The 14,792-nt window shown below is 34.8% G+C and overlaps 1 protein-coding gene across 5 annotated transcripts in view; it reads left to right on the top strand.

Moving 5' to 3' along the window:
• The window catches only part of Utrn (utrophin), a 508,059-nt gene that overhangs the window by 455,826 nt on the left and 37,441 nt on the right, over window positions 1-14,792 (top strand). For all 5 annotated transcript variants that reach the window (XM_076858171.2, XM_076858170.2, XM_076858169.2 and 2 more), the window contains 2 exons: window positions 1,405-1,571; window positions 4,192-4,303. In XM_076858171.2, coding sequence (XP_076714286.2) covers window positions 1,405-1,571; window positions 4,192-4,303 — 279 coding nt within the window. The remainder of the gene's footprint in view (window positions 1-1,404; window positions 1,572-4,191; window positions 4,304-14,792) is intronic.

The raw sequence follows: 14,792 nt of genomic DNA, 5'->3' as shown, positions 1-14,792 counted from the left end.
TCCAAGAGATGGTGCCAGCCTGGTATCTGGTGAGGGCAGCTTCTGGTTTATATACAGCTCTTCCTTCTTGTGTCCTTATCTGTGTAAGTTGCAAGCGAGCTCCATTGGGCCTTTTTTATAAGATTATTAATTCCATCATGAGGGCTCCACCCTCATGAGCTAATCACCTTCCAAGTGTCAATATATGAGTTTTAGAAGGACGTAACATTCAGATTGAAGTGCATTCATTCCTACAATACCTCAAACATCAGAACTACTTTAATAACTATTAGCTAAATAAATGAATAAAAATACCTTGAAGCTCTTTGTAAACAAGATTTTTTAAAAATTTAAGTTAATGATATTATAAATATCTTTCCTTTGAGAATATATGCATAAAAGGAGAACAATGTGCAAAGTTTTATACAGATCTAAGTTACTAATTTTCACCCAGGAAAACACTTCAGTTTCTTTTTAATGCTTACTGTGTATAAAGATAAAGACATTTTAGAAATGTTACTGATGTTATACATATGCATGAAGTACAAGCCTACAAATATTTTGCCAAAACGTAGCCAATGATTTATCACTGCTGAGAAAAAAGAAATGCTCACACTGTGTCTTTGAGGAGAATCAATGTCATGGGTTATTACATTTTATAATGGCCCTTTTTCTTATTTTAGACATAAAAAATTCCAAATGATTTTTCTAGATATTATTTATAGTCATGTATGTTGATTCATAGGCTGACCTCAACAATAGCAGAATGATGTTGATGAAATTTAACTTTGCACATTACAGAAATTCCTCAGGATTTGAAGAGGGGCTGAGAAGTTTTATCTTATTTATCATGTCAAAGTTGGAAATTCTGCAAAGACGTTCATAGCAATATGTGATGATGTGACAAGACTGAAGCAGGATCAGGAATAATGGCTCTCAGTTAGCATTTCTAGTGGCCTTCAAGTTTGTGAGGTTATCGTAGGTCTTTACTACACACACTTTTGCCATCTTAGATACTTGTGTGAAAAAATTGCCTAGACCCGTGAAACCTTGATTTTTGCTTTTGTTTTTAAAAATCCAAGTACTAAGGAATGGGATTTTTTTTTCTTCCTATATGACAATTTCTGTTTTTTCTATTTGTAAATTCTAGAATTTTCTTGCCTTAAATAACCTTAAATCTTTTTTAATTTTACTGACCTAGAAAGAGTTACATAACTTTTCTCTTAATTGTGCACAGATTTTTCAGAGGATTATAAAGCAGTGACACTTACAACAGCTTAAATGAAGAAATGTTCTTCACTTTTTTTCCCCTTTTCTTTGCAGTGCTGACAATTAAACCCAGGGCCTTGCACATGCTAAACAAGTGCTCTACCACTGAGCCACACTCCCAGTTCCTCACTTTTAATGCATTTGCTTCTTTATCAGAATAACAACAAACCAGAGATAAGTGTGAAAGAATTTATAGATTGGATGCGGTTGGAACCACAGTCCATGGTCTGGCTGCCAGTTTTACATCGAGTAGCAGCAGCTGAGACTGCAAAACATCAGGCCAAATGCAACATCTGTAAAGAGTGTCCAATTGTAGGATTCAGGTAAGAAGTACTGCCAGTGCTGGCATTAGACTGCTTTCTGTTCTGTGTATGTAATCTCCCTGACATGTTCATCATCCTTCCACATCATTCCTGTTTGGGGCTTTGTCTCCCTAAGTACATGGGGAATACTCAGTGTGTTCCACCCATCTAAAAATACCATCCTTCTAGTAACCACTACATGAACTTATTTTATAATTATCACGGTTATTTTTACTACTTTGATCCAGAGTCTCTATTTACTTAGGTCACAGAAATGTTCATGTAGGATATAATGGCATGACTGGTTACAAACACAGAGTCCTGATGGAATGTGGTGGATGTTCCAAGGTCTTAGGGATGAAATTTAGTAACCAGGAAGCAACACTCAAATACTACTTGAGAAATAATCAGATTACTGGTAAGGATGTGCAGACAGCTTATTTAGGAAATCTAACTTGAGGAAAATACGTTAGGATCTTGAAAACGGTGAGATGATAGGTGATAAATGTTGCTGCCTCCTTTACTCTTATGTATTTTCACAACTTTTCACGTTGGGAAAATGGTACCTCTGCAAATTTTAGTTTCAGAAGAAAAGAGAAATAGAATTTATAGCATTTTTTAGGGACAACCCCAAGCCAACATTTCTTCAAATTAATGGTGACTTAGTTATTACACAGATTGCACATGGAGAAAATAAATGTTAAGAACAATTCCAATAGTAAAATGGGGCCAATATAAAATAGGTCTGTTTTGCTCTTAGTAGTAAGAGGATATCTCTTTTTTCTCTAAAATTAAAGGAAGAACAAACAGCCAGCTATAGAAATAAAGATAGAGGAGTATGTGCTTTAGAGAATAAACTTAACTTGTCCAGGCTGTCTCTGTACCAAGCTCCTGTGCTCTTTCTCTCTCTGTGTTTGTGTGTCTCTGTGTGTGTGTGTACATACACACATATATTTTCCCCTCCCCCTGTGTGTCTGTGTGTATGTACACATATTCATATTCTGAACTTTTGCAAATGCTGCTAGAATTTTTCACTAATTACTTCCAAAATTGAATTTTAACATCTTAGAGCTCTAGGATGTTTGCTAAGCTGAGAATTTCCATTAGAATCCTATATAGCTACTTAATAAATAGCATATACAGATTGGAGATTTAATTCCTTTCATGTACACAAGTGCAGAGATAGGAAATCCAGGACTGATATTATTGCTCCATGATCATCTGAATTCCTAGGTCTGTCTTTGTGCTCTGTCATCCCTAGTGTGTGGCTTCCATTTCCATGGTTATCTCGCGCGAACAAAAAGGCTTTTCTGGATGTCAGACCATTTACTGCAAGGAGAAAGAAGGAGGTTTCCTCTTCCCAGTGAAGTCAGTTCCTTGCAATTCCATCTAGAAACCTCACCAACTTCAACACGTGTTGTGCTGGTGACATCTACCAGCAAGAAAGACTGAATTGGTATTTTAGAAGGGTGCATTGTTAAAATATGCTAATAGTACAAGGGTTACCTTTGATGAGAGAATGGCTATCAGCAATAAACACAGCGCCACGTCAAAGAGACAACATCAATCATGTTTGTCCAGCCATGCTTATAGGTCAAGAAATAGTTAGTAGTGGTGCTATTTCGAACCCAGTAGATTTCTTGACAAAGTAAGCTGACTATAGTGTAGACAGATTGATTTTCTTCAAATCAGTTTATGAGTGATTTTGTAGGTCATTATAGAAACTACTCAGCACTTAATAGTTTATAACATTAACCTCACAAAACCTTTGCATTTTGCTTCCATTTTCACTCTATTAATCCGATCATCTAAATTTTTTTTTCTATAGATAGATATAATTTATTCTCTTAGTTCCAACAATCCATGCTCTCAAGGTAGAAGATTTGGAAGATGTTTTCCACTCAGACCCATAGAAATTTAATGTCTAGAGTTTCACTACTCAAAATAAGATTCTGCAAATGGAAGTCAGCATGGAGTGTTGTTATTATGTGAGAGTTTTAAAAACAAAAGAATATGTGGTGATTAAGGTTTTATTTGACTATTTGCTACAGAGTATTTTTTGCTTTTTAATTTTTTTCCTAATGAATCTTTAAAACCAAATTTAGAAATGCTCATTGTGAGAAATAATACCTTTGTGAAACATTGTAAGATTCTTTTTGTTACCCCCATGGTACTGGGTATCGAATCCAGGGCGCCACATGCCTGGAAAGCACTGTACCATTTAGCCACATTTCCATCCAAAGATTCATTTCTTATTGATGGTATAAAAATTTAAAATTTGATGTGTCAATTATCATAGTTCACTTTTCTTCATCATTTTTTTATTCATATTCAAACATCACAGGAAATCTGACATGGATATTTATTTTCTCATTGTGTCTAAACATACCGAAACATGTTTTAGATAGAGACTTAAATAAATTTTTAGAGTCTTAAACTCCAAAAATTAATTTTTCTGCCCACTGGAAAGGTGGTTTTCTCTTTGTCCTAATTTGAAGCTGAGTTACTAAACACATTTTGTGTATGTGGCGAATCTGACTTTATTTCCTTGGTGATCTGGATTAATGAAATTCTTTACTACAGTTGATTGATGTAGACTAATAGGAATGCAATGCAATGAATTTTCCGTTTTTCTCTCCAGGTATAGAAGCCTAAAGCATTTTAACTATGATGTCTGCCAGAGCTGCTTTTTTTCTGGTCGAACAGCCAAAGGTCACAAATTGCATTACCCAATGGTGGAATATTGTATACCGGTGAGTACTGAGCCAGGATTTTTATTTTTTTAATGCATTGCTTTTAAATCAACTAGTGTCCAGGATTTTATTTTGTTTACTTAGACTTGACCTTTTTGGGGGGAAAAGTCTCTTCCAGGATTACTTAACCCTATTTTTTGCTTTGTTTTAAGTAAACCTCTATAGTATCTTGGATTAATTAATGAAAAAATTTTTACCTTTCTCAGAAAATTTAACTTGGTAACTTTTTTGGAGGAGGGAGTTCTGATTTTAAATTTTACTTTATTGGAAACAAACTCTTTTAAGATCTCACACTGACTGGTCTTCATTAAAAATGATATATGATGAAAATCATGATTCTTTTAGACATATTTAAAATACATTTTATTATATTTCCTTTAGCAAAAATGTGGAAAATGGATAAATTAAAAATATTTTTTATAGATTAGCTCCTGAGTAAATTACTCTTTAATATTTTTCTAGGCTCTGATTTTGTTAAATTTTTATTTTTATACTTATGCATTTTTTATCCTTATTAAAAATACTTGCCATTGTGTATACTAGCTGGCCCCTTATGTTATATAGCAAAATCTTTCCCATCAAAAAATATTTAATTAAATTAATTACTATGATTTACCTAACCAATCCCTTAAATTTAGACATTTAGTTTATTTCCAATTTCCTGGTATTGTAAACAATACTTATAAATAATTTTGTGAAGATAGTGCTTTCCATTTATTATATAAATTTAATTTCTATTGAATAAAACACTAGAAATAGATGATTTGATTCAGTGAACATAGGTATTTTTATGGTCAAAATACTTGATGACAAGTTATTTTCTAAAAGAGATCTGTCCGACCTTACATTATTATCAAACTTTGTTAATATGTTAATTTAATCTAGTTCTGCTAGAACTGTATACTGGTTATTATTCTTTTGATCCAAAGCTATCTTTTTCTGGAATTATCTCATTTTCTGGCAATAGCTATTCTTTGACTTCCTTCCAAAATGTGCCAAAATTTATTCATAGAGTTGTACATTTTCTTTGGTTTAGGGAATTAAGTTACTGTTTGGATCATAAACCAACAGAAAGGCAACAATACATATAAAATATATGCGTATAGTTCTCCCATTTTTAGTGTCTTGTCTCAAGTAAATAGGGATACTCTATGTGTAGAGAGGAAATATTTAGAAAATATTGCTGAATTTTGCTGGGTGAAATACCCCTGATGCTTAACTTTAACCAGAAAAAAAATATTCCTCCCAATAAAGTAAATGATTTATTACTATTATTAGTTTATTTATTCAGTCAACAAATTAAAATTGATAATAGTGTCAGGCACTATTATCAAAGTTAAAGTTGGTCACTAGTTACTATTATAAGGACAGATTATAATAATATATGAATTTTACATGTGTAAGTGTGAATTGTGTGTGTGTGTGTTTGTACTCAGGTGAATTTTACATGTGTAAGTGTGAATTGTGTGTGTGTGTGTTTGTACTCAGGTGAATTTTACATGTGTAAGTGTGAATTGTGTGTGTGTGTGTTTGTACTCAGGTGACTGAGTATGTTAACAAATGAATAAAGAGTTCAGTAGAAATCAGAAAAGTCAGTAAAGCAAAATTTGGCAAAGGATGGATTGGTGTAAATTTACTGAGACTGAATGTATCTACTAGCTAGAGATTGTCAGAGTTAGAATTCTGTCCTTCAATAGAGACTGAGAGACAGAGATCCTATCCTTCTTGATGATTACATTTCAAAGAAATGGCTTTCAGGTCCTTGAGAAAGATATTTGTGAGCTGTAAGAGATACATTCACATCTCAAAGGGACAGAGGAAGGGTTTAAAATAGTAAGCCCTTTTTCGTAAATGTTCTTGCAACGATCAGGGCCCAATCATAGCTCTTGGCTAGATCAAACAGTAAATTCTTTTGGCACTTTAAGTCAGGTTGAAGGTGCGGGGGTCATCCTAAGGATGAAGGCTTGAGCTGTCAGAAATTATGTTTCTATTTCAAGTCTTTTAAAGAAGTGTCAGGTTGGAGGGCTTGGATGAAAAAATTTGTTGCATATCTAGTTTTTATAAGCCAAGGCTTCATTTGAGAAGACCACACTTTGGTCAAGGAAAAAGATCTTTGTCACTAGTCTCAACTCATTTGTCAGTATACTACCAAGAAAGATAAGATTGCTGATGCTCCTAGTACTTTCTGTTTAGGAGGAAGGGATGTGTGACAGTGAGCAAGGAAACCAAGAAATAAGATGATGATAGATTTATATTAAGTGCCTTAGAAATGGATAAAAAGAATAACTAGAGGTGACACTTTATATATAAAGAAATTGGGTAAGGTTGTCCAAGAAGTTGCCATTTGAGTTGAGACTGAAGGTTGAGAGAATCATCTACTTTGTAAAGAGTGAGTGGATGGGTATTTCAGAAAGAAGAAACAGTACCCACAGTGCTCTGGAGATGGGCAAAAGGTTGGCATGGTAGGGATGCAGAAAGAAAATGAAAATGGCATTTCAAGGTGGCGGCGACAGAGCATGAAGCCCAGCTCAGGGTTCTCCTGAGTATGGGACCTTTTGCCACTGCACAGGCTACGTGTCTATAAAATCTACATTGGGAGAATTTCACAAAGAGTGAATTTTGCCTTTCACACACAAAAAAAAGGGAGAGTGCTAGGACATAGGATTAAAGAGAAAGGCAGGTAGGAATCAAATTATATAGCGCACTTGGGATTTGGATTAGGAATAAACCTAATGTTAGCATTTACATAATAAGAGCTGGAAATTAAGGAGGCTTTATAAAGAGTTAATATCCAATTTAAATATATAAAAGTAAATATATGTGATTATAGTAAAGATACATATGTTACTATTTTTCTTATTTATTTATTTATTTATTTTTAGTTGTAGATGGACACAGTATCTTTATTTATTTTTATGTGGTGCTGATGATCGAATGCAGTGCCTCACACATACAAGGCAAGCGCTCCACCACTGAGCTACAGCCCCAGCCCTGTTTTTCTTATTCTTAAATATATTTTTTCCTAATGATTTTATAATATACTCAAACAATTTGAAATAAATACACTTCAACAGTCATTGGCCATTGGAGTGTGGTTGCGAATCACAAATATACAAATGAATTCACTCGTATCAAATTTTGAATAAAATCTGTAATTTACCTTTAACTCTTCTTGTTAAATAGTTCTTGCCAAGTCACTGTTATCATGTTGTAGGCAGCTTAACCTATAACATACAGGATAATTTCCTTTTCTAAGACGTGTTTTGAAAGGTCCTTTGCTCCTTTCTGAGCTGGTTTTGTGATCCCTTCAGCCTTGCTACAGATCATCTCTATGTCAGGTTATTTTGCATCTCATCATTTCACTTTTTTTTTTTTTTTTTTTTTGAGGTATGGGGGATGGAACCCAAAGTCCCACTTTTTATAGTCAAGTTCTATACCATTGAGAAAAACGTGGCTCCTGACCCTATAAATCTTTATAAAATAACTAGAAATATACATAAATGGAGTCTTTGAAAGGCATACTCTTGCATTTAATGATAACAAATGACTTAGTATAACTGCTTCCCAAAGTTTATTTTTGCACCCACACTCTTTGAACTTTTTGCTCTCCTCTTTTAAGTAAGCTGTATTTATGGTTCATCTATCCTTTACCCAATGTTTTACCAACCTGAACTCATTTAATGTCTACCTTAGGAAATGAACTCAAATGTGAATTTATTTGTTCAGGACAGTGATAATAAGCCGTGCTTGAGTGTTAAATGAATCTGACCTTTCCATGAGGATCTAGATGTGTGCATTTCTCATAGCTCATCTCCATTTTTGGTTAAGGTACTGCTCCACTCCCATCACCAACTTGATCTCCATCTTCTGCAAGGTCTTTTTTGAGCCTCCTCTCAGTGCTTCTATTGTTAAAAACCTTCTGCAGTTTGTAAACCTTATTTTAAACCGTTCCAACTTCCAAAATATTTCACCAGCATTTCAGCTTATTATTTGTGACAATGTTTGTATTTAAATGTAGGAAGATTAATGGTGTATGAATTAGCTATCATGATTCATGAAGGTATTTTATAATATTGATAATAAAACATTTGTAAGAGGAAATGGAGTGGATTTTTTCTTTCTTTAGGAAATTACTTTTTTTAACTCTTATTTTTCCTCACCATTCTGTAATCCAAATTTGTACATTAATATTTTTCATTAGGCTCAATAAAATATTGTCTTCAGGACATAACGTGACATAGGTTTTATTTAATGTCTGTCACCATTCTCTCTCCTTTCATCCAAATCCTACATTTTTCACAAAAGCAAAACTCTTAACTTTGTAGATGAAATCTTCCCAACCTCCTCTGGCTTTGGACCTCTGGCAAGGACAGTATCTCAAAATGGGAATGCAGAAACAAAATCACTCATATCATGGTCTTAGAAAGCAGAGAGAAAGAGGAAAAAAACAGTCCCATAATACCCTTTGAGGGCACACCCTAGGAACCTCCTACCCGGTCCCACTTTCTAAAGGTGTCACCACCTCCCAATAATGCCTCCCTGAGCACCAAGCCTTTAACATATGGACGTTTCATGGACATTCAACATCCAGACTATCTTAGTCAATTATATGTTACTCTAACAGAATACCATAGATAGGGTAATTTATAATGAAAAAAACCCTTGAATTTGGTTAATGGTTCTAGAGGCTGGGAAGTTCAAGGTTGAAGGGCAAGGACCTTCATGTTGCAGCATTCCATCGTGAAAAGTAGAAGGGCTAGGATGGCAAGGCAATCTAACTTATCCTTTCATCAAAACCCTACTCCCATGATGACTCACTCTCATTACCTAATCTACTCTTAGAGTTCTAACCTCTCAACACTATTGCATTGGAGATTGAGTTTACAACACATGAACTTCCAGGAGATACATTCAAACCATAGTGTAGATGTATTTCTGGGGACTAGAGCTATAGAGAAAATATAATGGAGAGAAAAAGCCTCTGTGGAGAAATTAAATGAGACTATACAATAATTTTTAGAATAATTAAATTTATGGATCAAGATAGTGGTTAAAGTTTTCCTTGTAACTTCTGCACTTTGTGAATAAATTCAAGGACTATCATTTATCTTAAAACAGTTACATTTTTCATTAACAACGTCCAGATCCTAAGTTTCTTTTTTATTGGAATAAGAGTTAATGAATTTAATTTTTTAGTGAAAATTACTTTAATTTTATGTTCTTTAAAAATCATCTTTGTGATGAAAAACCAAAACTCATTTCAAATTAGACACTTTTTAATATGTTGTTAGGGCACATAAAAGTCTTAGCACATTTCTTAACAAATTTCAAGTATACAATGCATCTTTAACCGTAACCACTATGCTATACATAAGATATCCAGAACTTAGTCGCGTTGTAAACAAAAGTCTTAAGTATTTTTCCATTTCTAAACCTCTTTCCCCAGACCTTCGTAATCAACATTTTACTGTCTCCTATAAGGTTGACTGTATTTTTTTTAAGATTTCACATATAAGTGAGATCATGAAATATTAGTCTTTCTATATCTGGATTATTGCACTTAGTATAATGTCCTTCAGTTTCATTTATGTTATTGCAAATGGAAGGATCTCTTTCTTTTTTAAGGCTCAATAATAACATTTCTGTGGTGGGTATGTGTGTGTGATGTTTTCTCTGTTCATCTGGTATAGCATCCTTGGGTTGATTCCATATCTTGGCTGATAATACTGCAATGAATGGGAGAATACACATCTCTCTGAAATAGGGATTTCATTTTCTTTGGGTGTGGAGTGAGGAGTGGGATTGCTGGATCATTTTTAATTCTATGTTTAATTTTTAAAAGAACTTCCAGACAATTTTGTCATAATGGCTGGACCAGTGATAAAACATCTTTCAATTAGACAGAAAGAATGATGGATTTCACGTATGATTTTTACGAGTTCCTGTAGGTGCTGAGAGTGAGAGAGAAATGGATAGCGTTAAATTCTGAGGAGAATGAGAAACGTTTAGAATTGCTAGGAGGGTCAATCACGAGTCACCAAGAGATGAGTAAAGATTGTTACATTGCCACAGAGTGCAGCTGAGGTTAATTGGCAAGGATTTGTAGTTTTTGACTCCATCATTGCTTAGCAGCTTTAGAATTAAAAGCTGGTAGATTTAGGTGAAAGCCAAAGGAGTGAAAAATTCAGAAGTATTAATGGAATTGTGGGTGATGTGGGCTATCCTCATGCTGCAGACATCTTAAAGGGAATCCAGAGGCTAGAAATCAAAATTGTTGGGGGGGAGAGCTTTATTCACATTAAAGAAGGGGGAGGAAGGCTCAGAACATTCTAGTCAATGAAAGATTTTTTCCAAGTTAGAGATTTTAGACTTGAAGATGTTTTCAATTATGATATGACCGTAGGGGTAGCTACACCCCCAAATGTGACAGAAGTGGGACATAGGAAATTTTAGAGATGATATAGGTCATCACTCCATCTCTAGATATAACAAGTGATGACTGTGTGTGTGGCACTGCATCATAAAAGGGAGTGCAAGGGCACATTGGCTTTAGTAGTTGAGGTCAAGGGAGAAATGTGGAGGGAAGAAAAAAAAGTCTTTTCTTCCCATCTAAGGATCATGACTGAGGCCCCTAAAGCAAGACAGAAAAACAAGGTAAAAGCTTATAGATTTATTTAAAATAAGTTTTGCCTGCACAAAAACTTTGATAAGGAAATAAAGACCCAAAGAAAGGGAAGCCTGTGTATTTTCATACTAGGTTTGATGAAGAGGAACAGTCATGGGGAATTATGGTTGCACAGCGGGGTATGACCTAATGGTGATAAACCAGGGGGAGCTTAACAAAGCCTCTTTGTTCAGTTTCTCTCTGTATCCTTGTGTCTTCAAAGGGTCTTAGACATTTTTTTCCTGCTATAGCAGAATTCTACAGATTCAATAATTTATGAATTCTGGTGCTCCTTTGTCTCATGGTCCTAGAGGCTGGGAAATCTAAGATGGAGGACCTGCACTTGGTGAGAGCCTTTGTGCTGCACCATCCCATGGTGGATGGGATTCCATGGCAAGATACCATGCAAGAGAGGAAGAGGGAGAAAGCACTGACGGGGACCATAATCATCCATTTTCTTCAGGAACCTACCCTCTTCTGCCATAACAGCATTAATTCACTCATGAGAGCAAAGCCCTCTGGACCAACTCACCTTGGAAAGTCCCACCTCTCAACACTGTTGCACTAGAGATTAATTTCTAACACATGAATTTGCGGGGGACACATTCAACCCATAGTAAGAGATGAGGATGTTCCTTTCCTCCACGTATAGAGAGAAAACCCCTCAAATAAAGTTCTGTGCTTCAGGGGAGAATATCAGAAATGAACTTCCTGTTGTTTTCTCAAATGTACTGAACCTTATTGAGGTATTAAACTTTTTAAAAAAAACTATGTGAGGTAGAGATTGTGAAGCCATTAATGGAGATTGTAGGGAAGGTGGGTATTATCATGGGGGCGGGCATCAGGATTCATTAATGGAAACAAAAGTTGAAAAGCAATTATGAACAAGATGTAGGGGAATATATAAAAAACTGAGTCCACAATAAAGGGAGAGAAAGGTAGACAGATGGAGGCTGTGTGCACCTGGTGAAGAACTTGGGCCCAATTCATGTAAGGAAAATGAGAGATGGGGAGGATTGAGAGAGTACTCTATCCACTGGTCAAGTGGATATCAGGATGCAAAGAGTTAGCTAGGATGGAAAGATGGTTTGAGGGACATATTGACTAGGGGTGATGAATTAGGATATTTTCAAAAATGTTGTTACTTGAAAGGTCAGCAACACTAGTAACTTCCAGCTTTCAGGTTGCCAGGCTGGATTCACTGTAAATTTCACACATGTTTGCTGGCCTTTGAATAGGACTGGTTTCTATTGGTAGTTTTATTGATATTTTGGTGAAAAAAAATACCCCCATGGAAAGCAATTTATGAAAGTAATGCCACTTAAAACAGATTGGCAATTTTAAGCAAGTGCATGTTATTTTTTCCTGTTGATTCATACATGATGAAATAAAGCAAAAGCACATTGTTCTCCATAGTTTAAAAAAGAAGAATCACAATATTCAATTGAAAAAAATAGAAAAGATTTTAATTTTTAAATGAAATGCTAAATTATACCTTTCCTTTGTTAAGTAGGTGCCATTGGCAAAAAAATAAATAAATAAAGCAAAGAGAACAAAGAGGAAAAAAATGCTAGAAACAGTTGTTTTGTCTCCTCTTCCCTCTTGCCAGCATTAGTGTATTCTAAGGCTACGAAAATCATCCTTAAGAAGTGCTGATTCATTCTTTGTTGAGTTTGTATAGTTTGTTTTTGGCAGTCTTGCTTCTTCAGTTGTGGTTTGGGATATTGGCCAATAGGCTAAAAATGCAGCATCATTGCTATTTCTCTGACCTCAGCCTCCTAAAGTGATTTTTTAGCTCTTGTCCACCCTACGCTGTTTCCCAGTATGTCTGGTGCATTTAGATTGTGTCATTAGTTTTTAAAGGGAAATTTGGACATTTTACTTTGGGTGAATTATTGCCTACTTGTTCTTGACCCGTGGTGATATTGTTAATGTTAATTTTTTGGTTTCATATTTTTCCCTGAAGACTTAAAAAGCTCTGAGCCTCTCTTACTGATTTCCTCTATCCATAGAATTCAAATGTGTCTGAATTTCAGCTTGTTGAAATCAGTGGAACTTAAACACTGAGAAGTTATTTTTCACTTAAAAAAAAACAACAAAAAAAAACTTTTGAGAATGTCTTTAAAATAAGTCCTATGATAACGAAATATACTGCTTAAAAGTACACACGTACCACTGGGGGACGATTGACTTCTATATTTAAGAAGTAAATCTTGCTAATGAGGGTGCTGTTAACAATGATTTTAGCACTTATGCATGAATCAAAGGGTAATGTTTCATTATTCTACTCAGGTACCAAACGACTGTGCTGTTTTGTTTTTTTTTTATATAACCTTGATTTATATCTTGAACTCCCTTATTTTCCTCTGTATATAACTCACTCATATTTGTAGGAAATAGTTAGAAATCTAATATAGGAGTATTTGTTGAAATAGATGATACTGTCATCCCAAGTTATGAACTGACCTCCCTCAAAAAAAAACAAAAAAAAAATTGAGAGATTTAAAGCCAACTATGGGTTTTGTTTATTTATTTATTTATTTATTTATTTATGGGTTTGTTGATATTTTATTTAAACTGTTTATTAATTAGAAATTGTGTATTTTGGCTTGAGATTATTTGGCATCATTGTAAAGAGCCCCTTTATATGTGCAGCTCTGTGAATCTTTGGAGTTAACAGTGACTAAAGCCGTAAAGGAATTTATTCAAGAACCTATTTGATTATGAATACTATGGGGGCTTAGAATTCATTTCTGAATTCTAGAGTCTTTTGCACCTTAGCCTTGTTGCTGTTTGTGATTCACATTAAAGAGAAGGAAAAGCCTTTTAGCCATTTATCAATGTTTTTGAAGTTTAATAGTGCATAGGCGTCTGCATTTAAGCTAACAATATACAGTTTGAAATATGAACACGGACACACTGAGCAATACATATGCCCTAATATATAGGTTTACAACTCAGCAAAAGAGAATAACTGAAAATCATGCTCCATATAATGGGTCTTTAGTTTTTGTCAGTCAAGGAATAATTAGAAGAAAATTCAGAATATTCCTTTTTTGTTATTGTTGTTGCTGGTAAAATAGAATCTGAAGAGTGAAAATCCATCTGATTCCGTCTTCTGCAGGATTTTCTTTAAAGTTTTCATAGACACATGCATGGGTTTAATCTCAGAATAGATTTTATAATTCAATAATACTTTTTCATATTTTATTCATTCATGTGTATTTGGTGCTGGGGAGCAAGTCAAGATCTGGTTACTTCTTATCCTTCAAATAAGTTGCCATTATCTTACTGCTACCTAACTACAGAGTGGAGTAAAGGATAATTTGAGTTTCATATACCCACTTGTCTCTCTGGGTTCAGTTCTAAAATGTTTTTCAGAATCATTCACTATCATTAGCTTTCCAGAAATGACAATTTGAAGGGCAGCTTTCATTTTCGTATGTGAGTTCTTGTGTGCTTGTTAAAAACCCATCCAGGGGGACTTGAGGCAGATGGTGGTTGTGTGACTTCAACTTTTTCAGTCTCTTTTTCCTTTGCCATTTTCATCCCATTTATTGAAATAGTTACAGAGAAAGAGACAGGGCCACTAGACAGCAAGACCTCAAATCCACAGACAATGTTTATAACACAAATAGGTGATAAGATATTCTCAAAATTAAAATTGGGTGTCACTAAGTGACCACCAGCAGATACTCCGTGGAAAACACCAAGGTCTGGCTCTAGAGCAGAGCTCCACCTGGGAGGGCCTTGCCCAGAGCCCAAGATACAAAGGTGTGTAATTCTGATTCGAGAGGTGCTCTGGCCCTCTGAGTTCTCAGAACT

Source organism: Callospermophilus lateralis, chromosome 6 (genome assembly GCF_048772815.1).
Source record: "Callospermophilus lateralis isolate mCalLat2 chromosome 6, mCalLat2.hap1, whole genome shotgun sequence".
Lineage (NCBI taxonomy): Eukaryota > Metazoa > Chordata > Mammalia > Rodentia > Sciuridae > Callospermophilus > Callospermophilus lateralis.
This window is presented reverse-complemented; position numbering and strand designations above follow the sequence as displayed.